This window comes from Lithobates pipiens, unplaced genomic scaffold (assembly GCF_037356315.1).
Source record: "Lithobates pipiens isolate NorthernLeopardFrog02 unplaced genomic scaffold, aLitPip1_a1.2 Scaffold_23, whole genome shotgun sequence".
Lineage (NCBI taxonomy): Eukaryota > Metazoa > Chordata > Amphibia > Anura > Ranidae > Lithobates > Lithobates pipiens.
This window is the reverse complement of record NW_027507785.1, coordinates 39,816,995-39,844,057: the sequence shown is the minus strand read 5'-3', so window position 1 is coordinate 39,844,057 and position 27,063 is coordinate 39,816,995. Positions and strand designations below refer to the sequence as shown.

Genomic DNA, 27,063 nt, shown 5'->3' with positions numbered 1-27,063 from the left:
GAAAAGAGGTAAAATATGCTCACAAAACGCTGCTGCAGTGGCGCTTTGCTGGCGGTATAGCAGTGCTGCCCCATTGTTTTCAATGGGGAGGAGCGGTCTACTCACCGCTCTTCCACCACTGCAAAACAGCTGCTGGCAGGACTTTTTGTGATGCCCTACCAGCGCAGGGCCCCACTGGGGCTTTATAGGCGCTATTTTTAGCGCTGTAGCGCCTGAAAAAACGACTCCGTGTGAAAGGGGTCTGAACGTTCAATGAGTTTCTGGACTCCTGACAGACCCTTGCCTCTTTCATCCAGTGCTGCACTGATGTTTCTGGATTCTGAATCATGGGGAAAGCAAAAGAATTGTCAAAGGATCTGTGGGAAAAGGTAGTTGAACTGCTAAAACAGGAAAGGGTTATAAAAAGATATCCAAGGAATAGAGAATGCCAATCAGCAGTGTTCAAACTCTAATCAAGAAGTGGAAAATGAGGGGTTCTGTTGAAACCAAACCACGGTCAGGTAGACCAACTACAATTTCAGCCACAACTGCCAGGAAAATTGTTCGGGATGCAAAGAAAAACCCACAAATAACTTCAGGTGAAATACAGGACTCTCTGAAAACATGTGGTGTGGCTGTTTCAAGATGGACAATAGGGAGGCACTTGAAGAATGATGGGCTGCATGGTTAAGTCACCAGAAGAAAGCCATTACTACGCAAATGCCACAAGGTATCCCACTTACAATACGCCAAACAGCACAGAGACAAGCCTCAAACCTTCTGGCACAAAGTCAATTGGAGTGATGAGACCAAAATTTAGCTTTTTGGCCACAACCATAAAAACATTTGGAGAGGAGTCAACAAGGCCTATGATGAAAGGTAAACCATTCCTACTGTGAAACACGGAGGTGGATCGCTGATGTTTTGGGGATGTGTGAGCTACAAAGGCACCGGAAATTTGGTAAAAATTGATGGCAAGATGAATGCAGTGTGTTATCAAAAAATATTGCAGGAACATTCATCAGCCAGGAAGCTGCCCATGGGACGTACCTGGACATTCCAACATGACAATGATCCGAAACACAAGGCTAAGTTGACCTGCCATTGGCTACAGCAGAATAAAGTGAAGGTTCTGGAGTGGCCATCTCAGTCTCGTGACCTCAATATCATGGCGGAGATCATTGGGAAGATCTCAAACGTGCAGTTCATGCAAGACAGACCAAGAATTTACATGACTAGGGTATTAAAGATGATTTGTCTCAATTCTGCTCAGACCATAACTCCCTTCACCCCTTATAAATAACCACATGACAACGAGTTGGAGTTAAATGGCCATAGCAGCCTTACATTAACAAACTGTATACATAACAGGTAAATAACACATTAAAACTCAGTTTTACTGGAACCTCAAAGGTCCTGGTAGGCATCAAAGAAGAAAGTACCTGCGTCCCACTTAATTAGACCTCCAGCTGCCACAGCACCGACTCCAGTCACAACCAATCGCAGATACCAATATACCAAAATAGTGGGAGTCGTACCTCAGGCGGGTCCCTACCAAGTATATGTTTGCCCCATGTTAACCTACCAGGATCGTGTACCCCGCCACCACCGCACAAACTTGGCACCTTATGTTTGTGCGGTAAACCACACCCGCAGGACCCACCAAAGACTGGCCTGCACAACCAAACACCACCATTCAATACCCGCGGCATGCAAGTACAAAACCCATCACCACACAATTACATTTCCTTGTTTGAGCTGAGCTTTTCAGGTCACATGGTATGACATCACACATTTGGGGGCGTGTATACAGATCCTAAATGACAGGCCAATCTCTCCCTCCTCCTCCATACACAGTAACTAAAAAAGAACACAGTGGGTGGGATGTCACATCTTCATTGATGGATGATCCACCATCCATAACAGCATGAGGAGGACACAGGCTGTAGTGGAAATCTCCTCCTACCTGAACACTCAGCATTCAGGCAAACCCTGTAGTTTATCATGTGACCGTGGTATACAGATCAGCCAAAAAGGTATATAGTGGCAGTATTTTAATGTAAAAAGAAGATCTATAAGCTGTGGGTACTGGGAGAGGTGCGGATGAACTATTTTTATAGTACTGGATTTAGTAACACGTTTTAATTATATCACTCAGATTCCACGCAATTATCGTACAACGTCCAATAACAATGTTTCAATTCAGCAAAAGTACAATTTATAGTGTCGTGTTGCAATTGTTTGCACTTATCAGTTTTAACGGTTCTCCTTGTGATTTGTTCTCCTGCAGCACAGACTTGCATTATCCTGTTCTTCGCTCTGCTCTTCACCCGCTTCTGGATAATCAGTGTTCTCTATGGGATCTGGTGGTTTACAGACTGGGACACCCCCAGCCGTGGCGGAAGGAGGAGCCACTATATGCAGAGTCATGCGGTCTGGCGATATCTAAGAGACTACTTTCCTATCAAGGTACGTTCTGACCTCAGTCTATTCATTATTTTTTTTCACTGTCAACTCATTTGCGTATATATCTTGTTCATTCACCTTCAGTAATTGTTTAAAAGATTTAACTGGCAAAAGTGTGTCTGTTCCAGAACTAGAAATTTTTTAGCGCAGAGGACAGCAGTGTTGAATCGTGGGGGTGGGGAGGTCAGCAGTGTGATCTGTGGAGGAGGGGCAGTGGGGTAAAGTGGAACTGTACATGAATGCTCCATATTTATTTTTACAGACAGCAGAGTGCACTCTATGCTCCTTTTTGTGTTTTACCTGTCTTTGCTTAGCTGCTCAGTTGCAAAAAAAAAATCTGTTTACAGAGCTCAGTAGCTCAAATTGTACACTTAAAAAAAAAAAGTAGGCATTGATTCCTTCGCCTCTTTTCCTACCCTCCTCCTCTCTTCCCGCCTTTCTCACACTCAATTAGAGAGAGAGAGTCTGTAGGCAAACAGCTTCTGCTTGGATCTCACTAGTGCCTCGTTACTGACCTCTCCATAGCAGATTTTCTGCTACAGGGCGGCTCTCCTGTGCAGACTCCCATGTATATGTGATTCTGCACTTTTGCCAGCAGGGTGCGTACTGATCATCGGGCAGAGATTCAGAGCAGAGCTCTGCCTATGTAAACAAAGCAGAGCTCTGTTCTGAGAGGGGAGAAGTGATGGATTCAGGCTATAAAATCCATCACTTCCTTTAGTAAAAGCATCTAGCACAGTACACATGAACACTGGCTAGGTGCACAGTTAACCCTTTGATCGCCCCTGATGTTTAACCCCTTCCCAGCCAGTGTCATTAGTACAGTGATGGTGCATATTTTTAGCCCTGATCACCAGTGATGTAAGTAACTGAGTTAAAGTAAACGGCGTTACTTAACGCCGTTACTTTAGAGGGTAACGAGTAATCTAACTGATTACTCTTCCCCTCATGGTAACGCCGCTCCCATTACTTGGGCGGCGTTACCGCAATTACATCGGCCGCCACTAGGGGCACAATGGATCATCACGCGCCGCGACCTCTGTGGCCTCAGCCTTAGGAAAGGCCGCTGCTTCGGCCTAGCTCCGGAGCGGTGGCCATTTTGGTGCACCCGTCGGCCGTTTACAATGTGATTGCTCCATCAAATGACGGAGCGATCACTTGTAAACAAACTGTTGTCATGATGACGCCGGTTCCTCTCTCCCCTCTGTGTACGGATCTGCACAGTAGAGGGGAGAGATCGGATGGCAGCAGCACTGTGGGCTGGATCTGTAGTGCCCACAGCGCTGCTCTGTGACAATTGCAGTCACAGCCATCCCTCCATACTCTGCCAATACTCTGCAATTCCCTGCCAATACTCAGCAGTTCTGTGCCAATACTCTGCAATACTCTGCAATACCCTGCCAATACTCTGCAATACCCTGCCAATACCCTGCCAATACTCTGCAATACCCTGCCAATACTCTGCAATACCCTGCCAATACTCTGCAGTACCCTGCCAATACTCTGCAGTACCCTGCCAATACTCTGCAGTACCCTGCCAATACCCAGCCAATACTCTGCAATACCATGCAAAACTCTGCAGTACCCTGCCAATGCTCTGCAATACCCTGCCAATACTCTGCCATACCCAGCCAATACTCTGCCATACCCAGCCATACCCAGCCATACTCTGCCATACTCGGTAATACCCAGCCATACTCTGCCATACTCTGCAATACTGGGTAATACCCAGCCATACTCGGCGATACCCAGCCGTACCCAGCCATGCTCAGCCGTACCCAGCCATACTCAGCCAATATTACAGTGGGGGAGATGACGTAGATTTTACAGTGGGGGAGATGACGTGGATATTACAATGGGGGAGATTGTGGATATTACAGTGGGGACTATATGGTGGTGGAATTTTCACAGGTTTTTGCAAATTCAATTATTATTTGCTGATCCGAAAAATGATCCGATCCGTGACTCTGATCCGAGGAACGATACGATCCGTGAGTTTGGGGGGGACAGATGTACAGAGGGGGAACAGATATATGTGTGTGTGGGGGGGAAACAGACGTGCAGGGGGTACAGAGGGGAAATGGACATGCAGGGGGGTACAGAGGGGAAATAGACGTGCAGGGGGAACACGCCCCTTGCTTATAGTAATACTAGACCCGCCCCTTAGAATATAAAAAAAAAGTCACAGTTACTTTGCTGAGTAACTAATTACTTTTCCAATGTAGTAACTGAGCTACTAACGCAATTACTTTTTGGGAGAAGTAATTTGTAACTTAACTAATTACTTTTTTAAAGTGAGATGACCAACACTGCTGATCACTATATTAGTGTCACTGGTTTCCACAAAGCGTCAGAATGTCTGCCTCAATATTGCAGTCCTGCTATAAGTCACTGATCGCCGCATTACTACTATAAAAAAAAAAAGAAATAAAAATTCCAGTATATATCCCATCGTTTGTAGATGCCATAACTTTTGCACAAACCAATATATATACCCTTATTGGGAATAATTTGCTATATATAAATTTTACCAACCCATTTCTCCCATATTCCTCCCCCTTAAAGTCTAATACCACCATTGTTAACACCATACTATATATGTACGAATGGCTGCCCCTCTGATCTCTCCAGTTCTCACACAGAGTACTATACAGATTGTATGATGTTAAATGCTCGGGCCTAGGCCCAGGTTCAAAATGTAGTTGAGGTTAGCAATTTTGAGATATAGCAATCACTCAATATTAGTTGTTCTGATATATGTGTCGCTCTATGTTAAAAACACTGTAAACCGACATACCCATACTCTGTGACTTTTAATCTACGTATGCCATTCTGACAATGCAACTGTATGTTAATTGATTGTTACCAATAAAATATGTGAAAATAATTTATTTTTTATTGGATATGTTTTATGGCTGAAAGTAAAAAAAATTTAAGTGTGTGTGTGTGTGTGTGTGTTTATATATGTGTGTGTGTATATATATATATACACACACACACACACACACACACACACACACTAACAGCAAAAATCGCATCCTGGCTCTGTGCTAAGATTTGGTACATGAGCTTCTTTGGCTTCAAATGAATGGTGCCGCTCTAAAAAAATAAAATAAAATAAAAAGCTGGAAAAAAACGAGCTGCAGCAGCTGTCGCTTCAGATTGCTCAGATGTGAATGGAGCCTTACAGGTGCAGTGCATTTTGAATGCAAGTCCTGCATCTTGTGTGCTGGGTTTGAAAATTGCACCAAAAACGCAGCTTGCCATTGAAATGAATGGAAAATGTGGTAACTTGTGCTTTTGGTGTGTTTTTGAGTTGGATGTTTTTTTTTTCACAGGTGCATGCAACCCAAAAACGCACCAGAAACTCATAGCAAATGCATCTTAAACACAGCATTATGCATTTTAACTGCAATTTTGCTACAGAACAGTGTGAAAGTACCCAGAGATGGCCCCCACTCGACTCTATGTCCTTGGAGGACCAGAGCGATATCAAACGTCACTTCCACCCTCCGGCCTTAAATTTATTTATTTATTTTTTTGTATGAAAGTAAAATTACTTTTTTTTTTTCTTTGCTTTTAAGTGTAAATATGAGATCTGAGATATTTTTCCCCCCAGATCTCACATTAAAGAAGTCCTGTCCTGCTTATTTCTATTACAAGGGATGTTTACATTCCTTGTAATAGGAATAAAGAGGAAAATTGTTTGTTTTAAAGGGACAGTGTAAAAATAAAAAATAAAATGTAAAATAAAAAGGAGAATCTTTTATTTTAAAGTGCCCCGTCCCGCCGAGCTCGCGTGCAGAAGCGAATGCATACGTAAGTCACGCTCCCACATATGTAAACTGTGTTCAAACCACATGTGAGGTATCACCGCAATTGTTAGCATGGGAGTAATAATTCTAGCACTAGATCTCCTCTGTAACTCTAAGCTGGTAACCTGCAGACATTTTTAAAGAGTCGCCCATGGAGATTTTTAAGTAGTTTGTTGCCATTCCACGAGCAGGCGCAATTTTTAAAGCATGACATGTTTGGTATAAATATACTTGGAGTAACATTATCTTTCACATTATACAAAAAAATTGGGCTAACTTTACTGTTTCGTTTTTTTTTTTATTAATTAATTAAAGTGTATTTTTTCCAATAATATTGTGTTTGAAAGACTGCTGCGCAAATTCGAAAATCTGAACTAATAACTATTACTAACTAATTATAGATATTTGAATTTCCTTTCAAATTTGGCTGTTAGTGAACATTACGAATTATCTGAAATAACAAATGTCGCATCTAAATGAATGGAACGTAACAACATAATAATAATAATAATAAAAAGTTTTTATTATTATTAATTATTATTATTTTTGTTACGGTCCATTCGTTTAGATGTGACATTTGTTATTTCTGATAATTCATAACTTTGGATAAATTTGTATTTGATACGTTCACTAACAGCCAAATTTGAAAGGAAATTCCAATACCTATAATTTATTAGTTAGTAAACGTAACGAATACAAATTTATCCAAAGTTACCAATTATCTGGCATAACGAATGTGGCATCTAAACGAATGGAATGTAACAAATTAATATTAATAGTAATAATAAAAAGTTTTTATTATTATTTTTGTTACGTTACATTTGTTTAGATGTGACATTTGTTATTTCCGATAATTCATAACTTCGGATAAATGCGTATTCATTACATTCACTAACAGCCAAATTTGAAAGGAGATTCCAATACCTCTAATTTATTAGTTAGTAAACGTAACAAATACAAATTTATCCAAAGTTACGAAGTATCTGAAATAACGAATGTCGCATCTAAACAAATGGAACGTAACAAAATAATAATAAAAAATAATATAATAAAAAGTTTTTATTATTAATATTATTTTTGTTACGTTCCATTCGTTTAGACGTGACATTTGTTATTTCCGATAATTCATAACTTCGGATAAATGCGTATTCATTACATTCACTAACAGCCAAATTTGAAAGGAGATTCCAATACCTCTAATTTATTAGTTAGTAAACGTAACAAATACGAATTTATCCAAAGTTACGAAGTATCTGAAATAACGAATGTCGCATCTAAACAAATGGAACGTAACAAAATAATAATAAAAAATAATATAATAAAAAGTTTTTATTATTAATATTATTTTTGTTACGTTCCATTCGTTTAGACGTGACATTTGTTATTTCCGATAATTCATAACTTCGGATAAATGCGTATTCATTACATTCACTAACAGCCAAATTTGAAAGGAGATTCCAATACCTCTAATTTATTAGTTAGTAAACATAACAAATACGAATTTATCCAAAGTTACGAAGTATCTGAAATAACGAATGTCACATCTAAACAAATGGAACGTACCAAAATAATAATAAAAAATAATATAATAAAAAGTTTTTATTATTAATATTATTTTTGTTACGTTCCATTCGTTTAGACGTGACATTCGTTATTTCCGATAATTCATAACTTCGGATAAATTCATATTTGTTACATTCACTAACAGACAAATTTGAAAGGAAATTCCAATAGCTATAATTTATTAGTAAATGTAACGAATACCAATTTATCTGAAGTTACGAATTATCTGAAAAAACGAATGTCACATCTAAATGTAGCGGATGACATTTTGGACAAAATGTCATACGCATGTAAATTTAGTTTTTGCTTCAGAACAGTAGGGGTTCTGAGGGTTAATTACGTAGGTTGGCCTTGACATCAGTCTGGCCGGGCTGTGTTGGAAGTTCTGCCTGGTCATGTGAGCAGTGAGGTGCACATGACAGGCCAGAATCAGGTCTGGTTGGACGTTTTGAGTATCAACCTTCTTGGTGGGAGTGCCGGGCCCCGCTGAGGAGTCTGGGAAGGGGTACTTAAGATGTGTGGGTCACATGTTTAGAAGAGAGGAGTTTGTGAGACCCGTGTGGTCTGTTCTGGTTCCAGGAACGGGGTAGCTCCGTGAGGGGTCCCGGTCACAGGGTGTTCGACACCCCGCAACATGTTCCTGTTGGAGGCCCCTGGTAGACCTGCCTGGTCTGGGGTAGGGATCCGTCTGTTCCGGAGTCTCGGAACCTGCAGGTCCAAGACGCAAGACGGAGGATTCAAGGTGTCCGGGTGTGCTCTCGGCTTGGAGAGGCACCACAGCTCGTGGAAGTGACCGGGGGAGGACTATTCGGAGGAGGGCCGGCGCGTGGCATCCTGGGAAGTCCCTGGTTACTGAGTTGGGAAAGACATTGACAAATTCACATTTTTCCAGTACCATTGAGGAGACAGAGAACGTTCCAGGTACTGAGGAAAAATGGTTCCTGTTCACCCTTGGTTACAACTTGTCCACGTTCATAGGATTGTTTCAAGTATTTGAGTCGACGTGCTGACTGCCATGATCTCTGGCTAGAGATGGGTTCAGCTTTGAGGTACCCAGCTGCGAGTGGCTACTCTCTGGGAGGAAATAGAGACTTTGCAAGACCTGCAGTTCAAGGTGCCAGAGTTCTTTACCCGTGCCCTCTGTTCCCACAAGAGACTGTGTTATTGGATGTTATCACTCCAAAATAAAACCTTTCAAAAGGAGTATATTGGTGTCAGCGTTCAAGTTGTTGGGTATCAACCCTTGGAACCCCTAGACGTGGAAGAGCAGGCCAAGAGGAGGTAACTGGTAAGCCCAATAAGTCAAGGCCGCCCTGCAAGGGTTGTGGCCGCTACATAAATGAATGGAATGTAACAAATTAATAATAATTATTAATTATAATAAAAAATTGTATTATTATTAATTTGTTATGTTCCATTCGTTTAGATGCAGCATTCGTTATTTCAGGTAATTCGTAACTTCTAATAAATTTGTTACATTCACTAACAGCCAAATCCAATACCTATAATTTAATAGTTATTATTATTTTTAGTTCTTTTGAATTTTCCGATTTTTCGTTCTTCCGAATTTTCCGATTTTAATTCAGTTTTTCAGATTTTTCTGAATTAGAGATCACGATAAACGAATGGAAGATAACGAATTCTAATTTTTACGAATTTATTTGAAAACCCGAATAAAATTAAAACAAATTTTTCGGCAGTGCAAATGTCTAGTGAGGAGCATACCGTCATACATAATAATGTCCCTGGACATTCTTAAAAAGGGTAACGGCCCTTTTGTGTTGGCAAAAAAAAAAAAGTGTGCATATATGTGCATGTGCGTGTGTATGTATGTGTGTGTATGTGTATATGTATATATATATATATATATATATATATATATATATATATATATATATATATATATATTAACATTACTGTTTGTGTGTGTGTGTGTGTATGTATATATATATTTTTAAAAAATGACCTTTTTGTTTCAATTTGCAGCTCTATAATTTTCTGTGAAATGCAATATGACTGCCTGGAGGCGCTCTGTACACGGATGGTGTACAGAACACCCACCCCCCAGAAATGTCATTTGCTCACTGATTTTCTCAGAAGTCTGCACTAAGATACAAGTCAGATTGTGGGCATCCCCTGCAACAAAATTTCAATTTTGGTGAGATACTCCCAAAGGGAAATCACGTCCAAAGGTATGCATACCCTGCCACTTTCCTCAGAGCCCTGCAGGTGCAGAAGCTGATTTGCTAATTATAAAATCACTTCTGTACAGATACATGAACACAGACAAACAAACAGCTACTGCTTCAGAATAACAAAAGGTAGGACTCTGCAACTAAATTTGGTAAAATACTTGCGATGTATATAGATCAGCCAGAGGGGAATGTTATTTTGTTTCTCAACAAAAGTAGAGTTATTTTTTAAAAGTGGTGACAGTGGCATTAAATCTGGAACAATTTGTGCACGTCTTCTGTAATTTGACCACTAGGTGGCAGTATATAGAGTCTCCTTCCTATAAGACTTTGCAGGCAACATTTTTTGGCAGGGGAATTTATTATTTAATATTCTTGATAGGGATAGGATTGCACCCCAGGCCAATACACCTACAAGCATGTGCGGTGGCCCATCTCTAGATTACCTTTATTGATTGAGGGGAATATCTTATTTTACAAGCTTTATTGTTTTTATACATGAGGCTTACTTGTATGTGTGACAGTGCAATATACACAATTTTGTCAAAAGTATTGGCACAACTTTCCACGCACATGAACTTTAATCACTTTAGCCCTGGAAGAATTTACCCCCTTCCTGACGAGGCCATTTTTTTGCGATACGGCACTGCGACGCTTTAACTGACAATTGCGCGGTCGTGTGGCATTGTGCCCAATCAAGATTTATGTCTTTTTTTTTTTTTTTCGCCACAGTTAGAGCTTCCTTTTGGTGGTATTTGATCACCTCTGGGGTTTTATTTTTTTGTGCCATAAACAAAAGAAGAGCGACAATTTTGAAAACATTCTTTTACTTTTTGCTATAATAAATATCCCAAATGAAAAAAAAAAAAATTCTTCATCAGTTTAGGCCAATATGTATTCTTCTACATATTTTTGGTTAAAAATATACAAAAAAAACACAATAAGCGTATATTGATTGGTTTGCGCAAAAGTTATCGCGTCTGCAAAATAAGGAATAGATTTATGGCATTTTTATTTATTTATTACTAGTAATGGCGGCGATCAGCGTTTTTCTATTGGGCCTGCGACATTGCGGCGGACACATCGGACACTTTTGACACATTTTTGGGACCATTGACAATTATACAGCAATCAGAGCTAAAAATAGCCACTGATTACTGTATAAATGTCACTGGCAGGGAAGGGGTTAACACTAGGGGACGATCAAGGGATTAATTGTGTTTCCTGGGTGTGTTCTAACTGTGCGAGGATGGAATTGACTAGAGGAGGAGCCAGATCGTAGTTCCTAACTAGTAGGAACAGATGACCAGTTTCTCCTCCCCTGTAAGAAAAGGGATTTGTGTGTTTATACACACACAAATTCCTCATTCTGGCTCTTGTGCCCCTGGCGATCACGCTGGCCAGCCACGCGCATCGGGTCACCCGCCGTTCATCGGGCCTGCTATGGCTCTTAAAGGAGCCGCCATACATATACAGCAATTCACGTAGAAGAACCATCCTGCCGCCTTATATGTATAGGAGCTGGTCGGTAAGCGGTCAATGGCATCCCAGTCTTAGGCCGTAGGGTTCAATATTGAGTTGGCCCACCCTTTGCAGCTATAACAGCTTCAGCTCTTCTGGGAAGGCTGACCACAAGGTTTAGGAGTGTGTCTATGGGGATGCTTGACCATTCTTTGTGACGTCAGGCCCTGATGTTGGATGAGAAGGCCTGGCTTGTGTATATGCACATATATTTTTTCGGTATAGAGTTTAGGGATTTGATTATACAGACCTGTGTGTTATATGTACAGTATTGGATGATGATTATACGTGTATTATATATGTATTGGTTATAATTTTTGATATAACACAGCAGCTAAGATAGAGTGATATGGTTTAGCGCAGAGACTGTTGGCTTATACTGTGTTGTGTTTTTTCTTTTTTTTTTTTTTTTTTATTCTGGGAGACGTGGACCTTTCCTATTGGCTGTTGGGGTCTAGTCTCCAGAAGACTGCACAGCATCATAATGAAGAACAGAGAAGATTTATGTGCCAATAAATCATTATAAAGTGCAAATTATCATGGGTAAAATATTGCAAGCTCCACCGTATTCGTTTACCGGAATCGGCGTGCGTTCCAAGCCTCCATCTGATGAGGGTCGGTGACAGGAAGTGATGTCAACGGTTACCCAGAAGCTTCTACACGTTTTGCATTCATACATGTTTCATCAGGAAGCACGGATGTGGATTGAAGCACATTATGCACTTTGAATATATATATATATATATATATATATATATATATATATATATATGAGATACGGAAATTAACTTTTTTATGTTTTGGGGTTGCAATATTTTACCCATGATATTTTGCATGTGATAATTTGCACTTTATAATGATTTATTGGCATATATTGCACTTTGCAGTTTATAGGTTTTATTACATAAGTTGTATAGAAAGTACAGACACCGTTTTAGTGGTTATATTGCACTAGCACTTTTAGGATCAGTGCAGTTATGCGGGGGGGGGGGGGGGGGGGGGGCACAGTGGCACCAATTGATGGGCATAGTGGGAGCATTTGATATGACACAGTGGGAGCATTTGATATGGCACAGTGGTGGCAATTGATGGGCACAGTGGCTGCGTTTGGCACAGTGGGAGCATTTGATATGGCACAGTGGTGACAATTGATGGGCACAGTGGCTGCGTTTGATGGCACAGTGGGAGCATTTGATATGGCACAGTGGTGGCAATTGATGGGCACAGTGGCTGCGTTTGATGGCACAGTGGGAGCATTTGATATGGCACAGTGGTGACAATTGATGGGCACAGTGGCGGCAATTGATGGGCACAGTGGCGGCAATTGATGGGTACAGTGGTGGCAATTGATGGGCACAGTGGTGGCAATTGATGGGCACAGTGGCTGCATTTGATGGCACAGTGGCTGCATTTGATGGCACAGTGGCTGCGTTTGATGGCACAGTGGCTGCATTTGATGGCACAGTGGCTGCGTTTGATGGCACAGTGGTGGCAATTGATGGGCACAGTGGCTGCGTTTGATGGGTACGGTGATGGCAATTGATGGTACAGTGAGGCTGCAATTGATGGGGGTTTTTTTTCAGAATTTTTCAGTTTGTTTGCGCCCCCCCCCCCCCCCCCCAAAAAAAAATTTGAGCATCAGCCGCCACTGGAGGGTAGAATTCTCTGGATGTGTCAGATATGGTGCCAATAGACATGACTGATAAGGCAGTACAGCCGGCCCTCCTGTGCAGGGCCCAGGCCCCACCAGTTCAAAAGGGGGGCCTAGGCAGGAGGGCTGGCTGTACTGCCTTATTGATGACACTTGTGATTCTCCTTTTTTTAACCTTTGGATAGAATAGGAAAGAGTTAAACTCCGTCAGTTTATATTTTGTCCCCTGTTGGAGACATTTCCATTCAATTCCTGTGCTGGTGACACATCAGAGTGCAAGGAAATTTCTCCAAAGTGATAATTACTCTCTTATGGTGGCCATATTTAAATACGATTGCTGGTCGCAATCTAAGGCTGGTCATAGCAGGAACCGGCCGAGATTCGAACCATGTATAGGCAGGCTCTGAATGTACTAAGTTGATTGAACGATCAACTTGAGTATAACCAGCCTGCCGGATTTTACATACGATTATCGCTAGCGGAAACTGGAGAAAGTGCGGAGAAGGGAAACCAAACTGATAAGAGGCATGGAGGAGCTCAGCTATGAGGAAAGATTAGAGGAACTGAATTTATTCTCTTGAGAAGAGGAGATTAAGGGGGGATATGATCAACATGTACAAATGTAGAAGTGGTTCATAGCGTGAATTTGGTGTTGAGTCATTCACTTTAAGACCATCACAAGGGGGCACTCTTTACATCTGAAGTAAAAGAGATTTCATCTCCAAATACGGAAAGGTTTCTTCACAGTAAGAGCTGTAAAAATGTGGAATAGACTCCCTGCAGAGGTGGTTCTGGCCAGCTCAGTAGATTGCTTTAAAAAAGGCCTGGATTATTTCCTAAATGTACATAATATAACTGGGTACTGACATTTCTAGGTAAAGTTGATCTGGGAAATATCCAATTGCCTGTTGGGGGGTAAGGAAGTAATTTACCCTGCTGGAGCAAATTGCATCATGCAATAGCACCCTCTAGTGGTGGCCTCATTTCCCCTGCTGGAGCAAATTGCATCATGCTTTAGTGGGACTTTTTTGCCTTCTTCTTGATCAACTGTGGGTATCGGATTGTGTGTGTGTGTGTGTGTGTGTGTGTGTGTGTGTGTGTGTGTATAGGATTGTATTTTTTGTGCTGTTTCCCTTCTATTGGTTGAACTGGACAGTCCTTTTTTTTTTTTTTAACCAGACTAAATATTTAACTCTATGTAACCTCTGGTCAAAAAAAGGTTAAAGAACATATGTACTCTAAATACTTAGCTTTTATTGCTGTTACTCTTTCCCGCTTGCTCAAAATGTCATTTTCAAGGGAACTTACTTTACTGGAGTAAGGAGCTCCAAACACAGGGACTAATGTGTTCAAATCAGCTGCTCCTGGCCACCACTAGAGGGTGCTAAGAGACTTTCTATTGCAATAAATGAGCAGTTCTCCCTAGTCCTAAATGACTTAGGGAAATTAAACTTAAAGCGGAGTTCCACCCAAAAATGTAACTTCCACTTTAACCACTTAAGCCCCGGACCATTTGACTGGCCAAAGATCAGAGCACTTTTTGCGATTCGGCACTGCATCGCTTTAACTGACAATTGCACGCGACGTGGCTCCCAAACAAAATTGACGTCCTTTTTTCCCCCCACAAACAGAGCTTTCTTTTGGTGGTATTTGATCACCTCTGCGTTTTTTTATTTTTTGCACTATAAACAAAAAAATAGCGACGATTTTGAAAAAAAAATGCATTATTTTTTACTTTTTGCTATAATAAATATCCCCAAAAAATATATAAAAATATCTTTGGTAAAAAAAAAAGCGCAATAAGCGTTTGATTGGTTTGCGCAAAAATTATTGCGTCTACAAAATAGGGGATAGTTTTATGGCATTTTTATAATTTTTTTTTTTTTTTTTTACTAGTAATGGCAGTGATCAGCGATTTTATTTTTATTTTTTTTATCGTGACTGCGACATTATGGCGGACAGATCGAACACTTTTGCTGCTATTTTAGGACCATTCACATTAATACAGCGATCAGTGCAATTAAAAATGCATTGCTTACTGTGTAAATGTCACGGCCAGCGAAGGGGTTAACCACTAGGTGGCACTGTAGGGGTTAAGTGTGTCCTAGGGAGTGATTCTAACTGTGTGAAATGACACTGATCACCGCTCCCGATTACAGGGAGTGGTGGTCTCCTTGGTCCTCATGGCAGTGTTTGGTTAGTGGTGCCTCTTGTTTAGGTGTTGCAGCCTCTGGGGCCTTTCACAAAGGTGTGTATATGTAATGACAGATCATGTGACACTTAGATTGCACACAGGTGGACATCATTTCACTAATTATGTGACTTCTGAAGGTAATTGGTCGCACCAGAACTTTTTATGGGCTTCACAACGAAGAGGGTGAATACAAACGCACATGCCAATTATCAGTTTTTTATTTCTGAAAAATTGTTTTATGTATATATTTTTCTAATTTTACTTCACCAACTTAGACTATTATGTTCTGGTCCATAACATATAATTCAGATTAAAAAAAACATTGAACTAAAGGCTGTAATGTAACAAAATAGGTAAAAAGCCAAGAGGGGTGAATACTTTTGCAAGGCACTGTATCTTCAGATTGCTTTGAAAAAAAAAAAGGAAGCTGATTGGTTTATATGCAGAGCTGCACCAGATTTTGCACACTGCAGCTTTAGTAAATCCCCCCCAATGACCCAACATTGATCAGCTGCCATATTTCTTTTTGCAGGTTTAATTTAGGATTCATCCGACAAAAAATGCGGGTATGTCATACATCCCTCGATAAAGGTTAATTTTTATTTTTTTTCCAATCGCTTTTGATCGGAAATAATCATCTATAGCCAGCGATCTGATCAATCTGCTACACACAAGGAAGTGGATTTCGATCAATCACATTATGTAATCCCATAATCTGATTGATTGAAATATGATCGTATTCATGAGCCAAGTATCCCATTGCAGTCTCTGAGATACAATGTGACAGGAACTCTCACCAATGGAACACAGATGGTAAAAAAAAAAAAAACTGATAACTTTAAACATTTCATAATTTAGAAAAAACTATTTTTTTTTCAAAAATTCTTTAAATACATTTTAAAATTGCTCAGCAGCGTGACATTAAAATCACTCAGGTGCTTTACTCCTTATTCTGGAAGCAGAGTCCAGTAGAATATAACATACATGCAGGGGCAGACTGACAACTCATGGGGCCCCCGGGCAATAGGAGATTATGGGGACCCCAGGCAATAGTTTATGGGGCCACACAGTATACGCACACATAAAGTATACACACACATACAGTATACACACACAGACACACAATATACACACACACAATACACATACACACACTGAAAAGGTACTGGAGAGGTGGGGCAGCTATAATATTGGGATTTAAAAAAAAAAATATTTTTACATACTGTCCCTGGTTTTATTGAGGCTGTAAATGCTGATGGGGCCCCTTAGTGGCATGGGGCCCTCGGGCAGTGCCAGAGTGCCTGAATGGTCAGTCCGCCCCTGCATACAAGATAAAATTAAAAAAAAAGGATCTTTTTGGGAGCTGTCCCCTGTGATTATACTTTTGTGCCACTAGATGTCCTCAGTCTTCCAGTTAAATGATGGCCAGCATCATTCAACCCATTTCTTTTGAGCAGGGGCTGTCGTGGACCCGCCCCCATCATGTGACTGGATAGTGAAGTAAAAGTAGCCTAATGATGAACTTGTCTCTGTCACTCTGCTTTCTCCTCCTGTCAGCGTGTGTCTTATCACATTGACTGGCTGCTTGTGCTGCTACTTCTTTTCCCACTCTGGGCTCTGCTGTACAGGGACTGCAGGAGGCTGATACCAGCTGATATCACATTGATGTACTTACAAGGCTTGCATTAAAAATACAGCATTTATTGAACCATTAGTGCATACAGGTCTACATTAAAGTGATACTAAAGCTTAGTTTTTTTGTTTTTTTTTTAAATAACAAACCTGTCATGCTTACCTGCACTGTGCAGCTCGTTTTGCACAGAGTGGCCCCGAACATTCTCTTCTGGGGTCCCTCGGTGGCTCCTCCCCCGTGTTAGATAACCCCCTAGGAGAAGTGCTCTCCCGTGGGGGTTACCTTGCGGGCTCACTCCCGAGTTATTCATTTGACATCTATAGAAGCTGAATGTATGACTCGGCCCCACCCCCCCGTGACGCCCGGGTCATTGGATTTGATTGACAGCAGCAGGAGCCAATGGCTGCGCTGCTATCAATCTATCCAATCAAAGCCAGGACTCCGTGGAGAGAAGAATGACGCTTCCCCGCCAAAGAAGATGAAGGGGCTCAGGTAAGTAAAACGGGGGGCTGGGGGGCCGGTGACTGCCAGGTGTTTTTTTTTTTTTTTTTTTTACCTAAATACATAGGATGCATTAAGGTGAAAAAACACGAGCCTTTACAACCCCTTTTAAAGCGTTTGTTACCCCACTTCACATTCCTGATATGTGACTGCTGTACTTGTATATGAGAGTCTCCTGTTCTCTTTGTATTGCTTCCTTTGTGTGAAATCCCTGGTGTTTCTGACAATCCCTCTGCTTTCCTATTAAAAACTGACCACGCCAAGCAGGGATAACACACTGTGGTCAGTTCTCTAGCAATGCTGGGAACTCTGTGTACTCTCCTCCAATGATCAGACTTGTCCGGACACGACTCACCTGCTGTTGCACAGCCTCTCGCTGGGAAGCGCAGTGTGCTGTGTGCTGTTGTTTCTCTCTCTCCCCCCCCCCCCCCCCCCCCCCAGCTCTGATGCAGCTGAGAACAGAGGGAATGTGATCACTTATCAAAAAGGGCATTTATTATTATTATTTTTCAGGATTTATATAGCGCCAACAATTTATGCAGCTCTTTACAATATAAAAAGGAGACAATACAGTTACAATACGATAAAATACAAGAGGATTAAGAGGGTCCTGCTCAGAAGAGCTTACAATCTAATAGGGTGGGGCAGGTGGTACAAAGGGTTAAACTGTGGGGAATGAGCTGATGGAAGTGGTAGGAGATTAGTTGGAGACATTTATAATGTGTTGTTTTTTTTTGTTTTGTTTTTTTAATATCTATACAAAAATGTTTTGCCTTTCATTTCTTTTTTGAAACTGGGATGTTTTACAAGGTGATCTTTTCCAATCACTTTAATGTGTGTCTTTTCTATCTGCCAAGAATTCAGCTTTAACAAATGTCTTTATATTTTAATGGAAGTAATTAAACTAATAATTGCCACTTCAGTAATCTGATACTTCTATATCTTTGGTGGTGAACCTGTGACCCAAGGATGGTATGCGGCCCCTTTGGCACTCACTGTGCCGCCCTTGGAGCCCCTGCAGACACAATCGTCTGTTTTGGTATTTACTAGGCCAATTGAAAGAGTGGATTAGGAGTTAATTGGGCAGCACTTGTGCCCTTCTCAAGTACTTGACTTATTTGTCAAGTAAGTGGACCACCAATGCTGTAGAATATTAGTTGAACAGAATGGGGTTCCTTCTTTTTTTGAACACTAGGTGGCGCTTGCAGCCAGTGTATGAATGGGACACATTTTCTGTCTTGTTTGCTGTTGCTGACTTCAAAGTTATCTTTCTAAAGGCAGTTCTTTTATCTCTGCTGACAATATCTCAAGGTCCGAGATCCAGGCTCCACCAGTTCTCTGTGATAATGAATAATAAAAATAAAAAAAACCCCATTAGCATCAACATTACCAGGGCAATCAGCAGAGCACCTAAAGTTGTACACCATGCATTGGCCTCCAGCTGAACTGTATTAGAACGCAAGTCGCAGACACACAACTGGACCTTTAACAGCTTCAGCCCCGGAAGATTTGGCTGCTGAACGACCGGGCCATTTTTTCTGATTCGACACTGGGTCGATTTAACTGACAATTGCGCAGTCATGTGACGTTGCACCTAAACAAAAGTGACGTCCTTTTTTTGCCACAAATAGAGCTTTCTTTTGGTGGTATTTGATCATCTCTGCGTTTTTTATAATTTGCGCTATAAACAACAAAAAAGAATGACAATTTTGAAAAAAAAACAATATTTTGTTGGTGTCAGTGGGAGGAATAGTGCCTCATTGTTGGTGTCAATATCCACAGTCATTTCTAGCAACCAATCACCAAGCATAAATCATATGCTGTAACCTCTAGCAACTAATCAGTGAGCGGTAATGTGTGCTGTAACCTCTAGCAACCAGTCGGTGAGCTGTAATGATGCACTGTAACCTCTGGTAACCAATCGCAAAAGCCACCTGATCTGATTCAGTAAACTGATTTTGAGTCTAGCTCCTATTTATTGTATGTCTCAGAGCAGGTGGAGAGCACAACTGCATGGATGGGGGCCCAAGAAAAGTTTTGCTCAGGGTCCAAGCAATATTAAAGATGGCTCTGGGAATAGTGCGCCATTGTTGGTATCAGTGGGGGGAATAGTGCCTGATTGTTGGTGTCAGTGGGAAGAATAGTGTCCCATTGTATTTACTAATTTCATAAAACGCACCCTATAAATAAATTGGGGGAAAAAGTATATTGACAAAATCTTTTCTTGGAAATTGAAAATTTTGTGGTGAATCTAATTTCCGTGAAATCACACCATTCATCCCTATTGATGCCTCTTTGCTTTCTATCGGCACAGCCCTCACCAATACTTTTACGTATGTGCATTGTACTAAAGAATAAAAATCTTAGGCCTTATGCAAATGGACGTTTTCAGGTATCCAATGTAAATTGCATGCATCCTTCCTCACCCTTAATATAACAATGTTTTTTAAGTGACTTGTTAGGCAATGCCTTCAATCATTCTGAAGTGCTTACACCGGATTGATTTCTATTTATATTGCGTTTTTTACCTAGATCGCTGCTGGTAGACTCCCCTGGTTGATCGATCAGCCTCAGCTGGTTGACCGTGGGGGTCTCTATTGTTAAAGGACGCAGCCCATCCTGGTTGATAATTAATCTTTAGATCCCCATCGGGTATGTTACGAACATCCTTATTTACTTTTAATTTCTCTGATCACTGTTTATTTTTGACCTATGGACTACACAGGTGTATGCTTGGGGGTTTTTCCTCCTTTTTTTTTTTTTTCGTCCATGGTCATTTAATAGTATATGAGACTTTTCATTTAATTGATTCAAGCTTTATTACAATCAAATGTGATTGTTGGCATAAAATGAATCGTTGATGTAATGATTGCAAGGATTTTGTTCCTTTATAGATGTTATTTTGAAGCCTCCTGAGGAAGCGGCATACAGCTGCGAAACCGGTCGAGGAAAATGTCTAGCCCCACAACAACATGTCCCCACTTAATTGCTGGGTCTTCTGTAATTTTGTAAACCCTAATATTTTAAATGGAAGATCTGTGTAATAATCAGTGTCTTGCTTTCGGTATATATATATTTTTTTATTGTCCTAAATTTGTGTTAAATAAATGTGATAATAATTGTATATTATCTGTGATTACTATATATGGGTACCATAATAGTCCCCTTCATTATCTCTGCTCAAGAGTACTATCTGGAGTAGCCCTTATACGAGCTTCCCTTCACTTTCATTATACAATTATGGGATGATGGTACCTACCCCTATGTTTACTTATAACCCCTTGAGGCGCTGTTGCTTTAATCACTGCAGAAACTTACACGGGCATAAATCACGCTCATGTAAATCAGAGTTTGTTGCCTCCATTGGGTCATCCTTAAAGTGGAACTGCAGTCTGCTCACATAATTTGTAATAAAAACATCTTTGCCTTTCTGAAGCTTCCCTCCAACCACTTTGCATATTATTTTATATATACTGGGATTCTGTATTTGCCAAATATGCTGCAGAGTCTGCAGCCATTTTAACTGTGGGCAGCTGAAGCTGCTGTCTGTTCACTTCCTGGATTTACACAGACACACACCTCCAGCTCTGCAGCTCTCATTGGCCCTCTTGTGACTCACCCCCCCCCCCCTCCTGGCAAACGCTCACGAGAGTGAGAGCGAGCTGTGCATGATGTCATAAGCCTAGGCTTTTTACCAGACAAGAAACAGGAAGTGCCCCTGTTGAAGACCTTCGTAGTCGTAACGAGTCGGGCTTGCTAATTTTTGACTCTCACATTGCTTTTATTCATTTTATCGCTTCCTGTGATCACTTTTATACCATAGACCTTGCTTATCTTTGTAAGATTTTTCTATGCCCAAATAAACCATGCTTGGTTGATCTGCACCATATGGAGCACCTTTTTCTTTATTTTACATTTTGATACTGTTGACCATCCATTCACCATCCTTTCGTGGACGGATCTTGGACTCATTTGGCTGCTGATTGTCGGTTCTCTCCTGCGATTTGGGATTGCTCATCGATTATTGCATCCAACGCGACATCTTCAGAAGGATTACAAGCTTGTTTGACCCATTGCCGTACGGTAGGTGGGTCCATCACAGCTGGTAAGAGTACCCTACCTCTTCCATCCCATTGTTCTGAAGTGTCCACAGGTTTACCAACTGGTCCACCGGGACCATATATCAACCATTCCATCCGGAAATGGAGCTTAGAACTTTTCCACTTTCCATACACTCATTATATGGACTATGTCCCACATCCCGTTGTGTTCCACTAGCACTATTCAGTGTTTACACTTTTTTTTTATATTTCACAATATTTTGCTTTTGTATACCGATTGCTTTATATTCATCACCATTGTAAGATGAGCGTCACCATTTAATTCAGGTGCATCATATTTTGTCACTTTACTTCTTGTTCTCACTCATATGAGTACAAATTTGAGCGCTACACTTGTACCGCGTACACACGACCGGACTTTTCGATGGACTAGGTCCGACGGTCTTCCCGACTGACTTTCTGAATGAAACGGACTTGGTCACACACGACCAGACTAAGCTCCTGTACACACGGTCGGAGATTTCCACAACCAAATCCATCGGATTTTGTCCGTCAGATTTAGTCTGACGGATTGTGTCCGAAACTGTTGCATACACACGGTCGGACTAAGTTGTCGAAAAATCCGATCTTTCAGAACGTGATGACGTAATTTCGTTACGATGGGACTAGATTCAGGCTAGTAGCCAATAGCTTTGATGTAGGAATTTGATCTGAGCATGCGTGGCACTTGGTTCTCTACACATGATCGGATTACGTCCGACCGGCCCAGTTGGTCAGGAAATATTTCCAACATGTTGGAAAATTGGGTCCGACGGATATTCGGACGGAATCAGTCCGATGCATACCACACACAGTCGGATTATCTGACGACACGGTCCGATAAGACGCATTCCGACGGATTCTCCGACCGTGTGTACGCGGCATAAGTCAGTTCGAAAGTCCGTTCGTTTTGAATGAGATGACGTAAACGGGACTAAAGAAGGAAGTTCGATAGCCAATAGCTGCCCTTGCGTCGTATTTGGTCCGTCGGACGAGCACACAGACAAACGGTTTTCCTGATTTTTAGTCTATCGGACTTGAGTCCGTCGGATAGATTTGAAACATGTTTTATTTCTAGGTCCGTCGGACTTTTGGGGGAAAAAAAGTCCGCTGGAGCCCACACACGATTGGATTGTCTGACAGATTCCGGTCCGCCGGACCAAGTCTGCCGGAAAGTCCGATCGTGTTTACGCGCCATTAGTTTTCCATGTATAAGGGATTTACTGGCAGAAAAAAAATGTTTTACTATCCTAAGTTAATACAACAAGGGCAGAAGATTTAATAGATGGAAAGATGAAAAAATGACTGAAGTTTTAATATTGCTGGTTGGGGAAAGAAGAACGAGACCTTCAGGGAATGGTGTGTATGGAAAGGTGTCTTTATTGTCAGGGTTGAAGAGCAGACCAAACTCTGAGAAGTCTAGACCACCGGCAGAATCCATCAAGTGTCACGGCGTCTTGAGGGTTAATCCACAGATGCCCTTCATTGTCTCAGCCTTCTAATCCTCCTGTCCTCCTCTCTCCCTGGAAACTGACAGGTCCCACTGGTGTGATCAGATTATGTAAGAAGCTGGATTTGAGGTGTTTGCGTATGTTAGCGGAATACAAGAGACGCCCATCTCTAAACCATTCATTCAAGTTCACTTCTCTGGAAACTTGTGACCTAAGTGACTCTCTGCGCTTACCAACCACCATTTCCCTGCTAGCGTGATCTTATAAATTAACCACTTCAGCCCTGGAAGGATTTACCTCCTTATTGACCAGGACATTTTTTTGCGATATGACACTGCGACGTTTTAACTGATAATTGCGCAGTCATGCCACGTTGTACACAAAGCGTCCTTTTTCCCCACAAATAGAGCTTTCTTTTGGTGGTATTTGATCATCTTTTGTGGTTTTTATTTTTTGCGCTATAAACGAAAAAGACCGACAATTCTGAAAAAAAAACAAAAAAACTATATTTTTTACTTTCTGCTATAATACATATCCAAAAATAACATATAAAAAAACAAATGTATTTATCAGTTTAGGCCAATATGTATTCTTCTACATATTTATGGTAAACAAAATCGTAATAAGCGTATATTGATTATAACTTTTGCGCAAACCAGTGTCTACAAACTATGGGATATATTTATGGACTTTTATTTTTTTTATTGTTTTTACTGGTAAGGCAATTTTTTTTTTTTTTTTGCGGGACTGCGACATTGCAGCATACAAATCTGACCCCAAGTGACATTTTTTGGGGACCAGTGACATTATTACATTGATCAGTGCTAAAAAAAAAAAAAAAAAAAACACACTGATCAATGTATAAATGACACTGGCAGGGAAGGGGTTATCGCTAGGGGGCGATCAAGGGGTTAACTGTTCTACTAGCCCCGGGCAATAGGAGATTATGGGCCCCCAGGCAATAGGAGATTATGGGGCCCCCAGGCAATAGGAGATTATGGGGCCCCCGGGCAATAGGAGATTATGGGGCCCCCGGGCAATAGGAGATTATGGGGCCCCCGGGCAATAGGAGATTATGGGGCCCCAGGCAATAGGAGATTATGAGGCCCCCAGGCAATAGGAGATTATGGGGCCCCCGGGCAATAGGAGATTATGGGGCCCCCGGGCAATAGGAGATTATGGGGCCCCAGGCAATAGGAGATTATGAGGCCCCCAGGCAATAGGAAATTATGGGCCCCCGGGCAATAGGAGATTATGAGGCCCCCCGTCAATAGGAAATTATGGGCCCCCCCGCAATAGATTATGGGGCCCCCGGGCAATAGGAGATTATGGGGCCCCCGGGCAATAGGAGATTATGGGGCCCCCAGGCAATAGGAGATATGGGGCCCCCGGGCAATAGGAGATTATGGGGCCCCCGGGCAATAGGAGATTATGGGGCCCCCAGGCAATAGGAGATTATGGGGCCCCCAGGCAATAGGAGATTATCGAGCCACACAGAATACACATACACACACTGAAAAGGTACTGGAGAGGCGGGGCAGTTATAATCTTGGTATTTTTAACCACTTCAATACCGGGCACTTATACACCTTCTGCCCAGACCAATTTTGAGCTTTCAGCGCTGGCGCAATTTGAATGACAATTGCGCGGTCATGCTATACTGTACCCAAACTACATTTTTATCATTTTGTTCCCACAAATAGAGCTTTCTTTTGGTGGTATTTGATCGCCTCTAGGATTTTTATTTTCTGCTAAACAAATAAAAAAAGACCGAAATTCTTGAAAAAGAAAACATGTTTTTTTTTGTTTCCGTTACAAAACTTTGTAAATACGTAAGTTTCCTCCTTTGCTGATGGGCACTGACGGGGCTGCAGTGACGGGCACTGATAAGGCGGCACTGATGAGCACCGATGAGGCGGCACTGATAGGTGGCACTGATATGCAACACAGATAGACACTGATAGGTGGCACGGATGGTCATGGATAGGTGACACGGATTGGCATGGATGGGCGGCATGGATAGGTGGCACGGATGGGCATGGATACATGGCACAGATGGGCATGGATAGGCGGCTCAGATGGGCATGGATAGGCAGCACAGATGGGCATGGATGGGCACTGATAGGCGGCTAGGATGGGCACTGATAGGCGGCATGGATGGGCACTGATAGGCGGCATGGATGGGTACTGATAGGCGGCATGGATGGCATTGTAATTTAAAGTTTTGTAGGGATGGATGCCAATCAGTGCCAAACAATAATGCATGCCAATCAGTGATGCCCATTGTGGGCACTGATTGGCATCCATTATGGGCACTGGCTGGCATCCCTGGTGGTCTAGGGGGCATACCTTGTCCTGTGCATCTCCTGGTGGTCTGGTGGCGTCCCTGGTGGTCCAGTGTGGGCATCCTGGGGGGGGGGGGGCTGTGCTGATAATCGATCAGCACAGACCCCCCCCCCATCAGAGGAGCAGCCGATCGGCTCTCCTCTACTCGCGTCTGACAGACGCGAGTGAGGAAAAGCCGATCACCGTGATTGGACACAGCTGATCACGTGGTAAAGAGTCTCCAGAGACTCTTTACCGAGATCGTAGTTGCGGGGTGTCAGACTGACACCCCCCCCCCCCCAGGGGCGCGTAGCGGCTTAATATCCTGATCACGTCATATGACGTCCAGTCAGGATATTACAACCACTTTGCCACCGTCATTTTGCTATATGGCGGGTGGCAAGTGGTTAAAAAAAAAACAGATTTTTACATACTGCCCCTGGTTTTATTTAGGCTGGCAACCCTGATGGGGCCCCTTAGTGGCATGGGGCCCTCGGGCAGTGCCCGAGAGCTTGAATGGTCAGTCCACCCCTGAGCACGATCAGCTGAAGGATTTGGGATCTGCAAGGTGTTTTTTCTTTATTTTTTTACGTAATGCATTACAGTAAAAAAACTATTTTGCCTTTATAACTACTACTAAGTTTTTCCGCTTTTTTGTACTACTGAAGCTCGTTCTACATACAATTTTAATCTATTCTTTCACCATACAGTATGTGCTAGGTACCATTAAAGCCTCCTCCCATATGAAACCAGCTTAGATCGCTCTCCTATTGCACCTGAAATCCCACTAAATCATCTTAGATACCTTCGTAAATCTACACCCTATATTTAGCAAAGCAGCTGACTTTGTCATGGAAACCTCTCTGGTCACTGACCCGTAAAAACTGAATTTAGCTTACTCTGTATTATCCATAAAACTAATCCAGGAGAGTTAAACAAAAGCCCTGGCGAAGCATATGTGAAGTAAAAGTAAGTGGCACGCCGGTACCCCTCCTCCAGATGCGGCTTAAAGGTTAGAGGTTGTAGATTAACCGCTTCAGCCCCCGGAAGATTTTACCCCCTTCCTGACCAGACCACTTTTTGCGATTCGGCACTGCGTCACTTTAACTGACAATTGCACAGTCATGTGACGTGGCTCCCAAATTTGACGTCTTTTTTTTTTTCCCCACAAATGGAGTTTTCTTTTGGTGGTATTTGATCACCTCTGCGGTTTTTATTTTTTGTGCTGTAAACAAGAAAACATGCTAATTTTGAGTAAAAAACATAATTTTTTACTTTTTGCTATAGTAAATATCCCCTAAAAATATATAAAAGAACACATTTTTTTTTCCTCAGTTTAGGCCGATATGTATTCTTCTACAAATTTTTTGGTAAAAAAAAAAAAAAATTGCAATAAGCGTATATTGATTCGTTTACGCAAAAGTTATAGCGTTTATAAAATAGGGGATAGATTTATATGGCATTTTTATTATTATCTTTTTTTATGGCAGCGATCTGTGATTTTTATTGTGACTGCGACATTATGGCGGACACATCAGACACTTTTGACACTATTTTGGGACCATTGTCATTTTATACAGCGATCAGTAATATAAAAATGCACTGATTACTGTGTAAATGACACTGGCAAGGAAGGGGTTAAACACTGGGGGGGGGGGGTGATTAAGGGGTT

At 41.7% G+C, this 27,063-nt stretch overlaps 1 protein-coding gene across 3 annotated transcripts in view; it reads left to right on the top strand.

Moving 5' to 3' along the window:
• MOGAT2 (monoacylglycerol O-acyltransferase 2) overlaps positions 1-27,063 on the top strand; it is a 189,335-nt gene that overhangs the window by 39,043 nt on the left and 123,229 nt on the right. For all 3 annotated transcript variants that reach the window (XM_077451440.1, XM_077451439.1, XM_077451441.1), the window contains exon 2: positions 2,270-2,448. In XM_077451440.1, the coding sequence (XP_077307566.1) occupies positions 2,270-2,448 (179 nt within the window). The remainder of the gene's footprint in view (positions 1-2,269; positions 2,449-27,063) is intronic.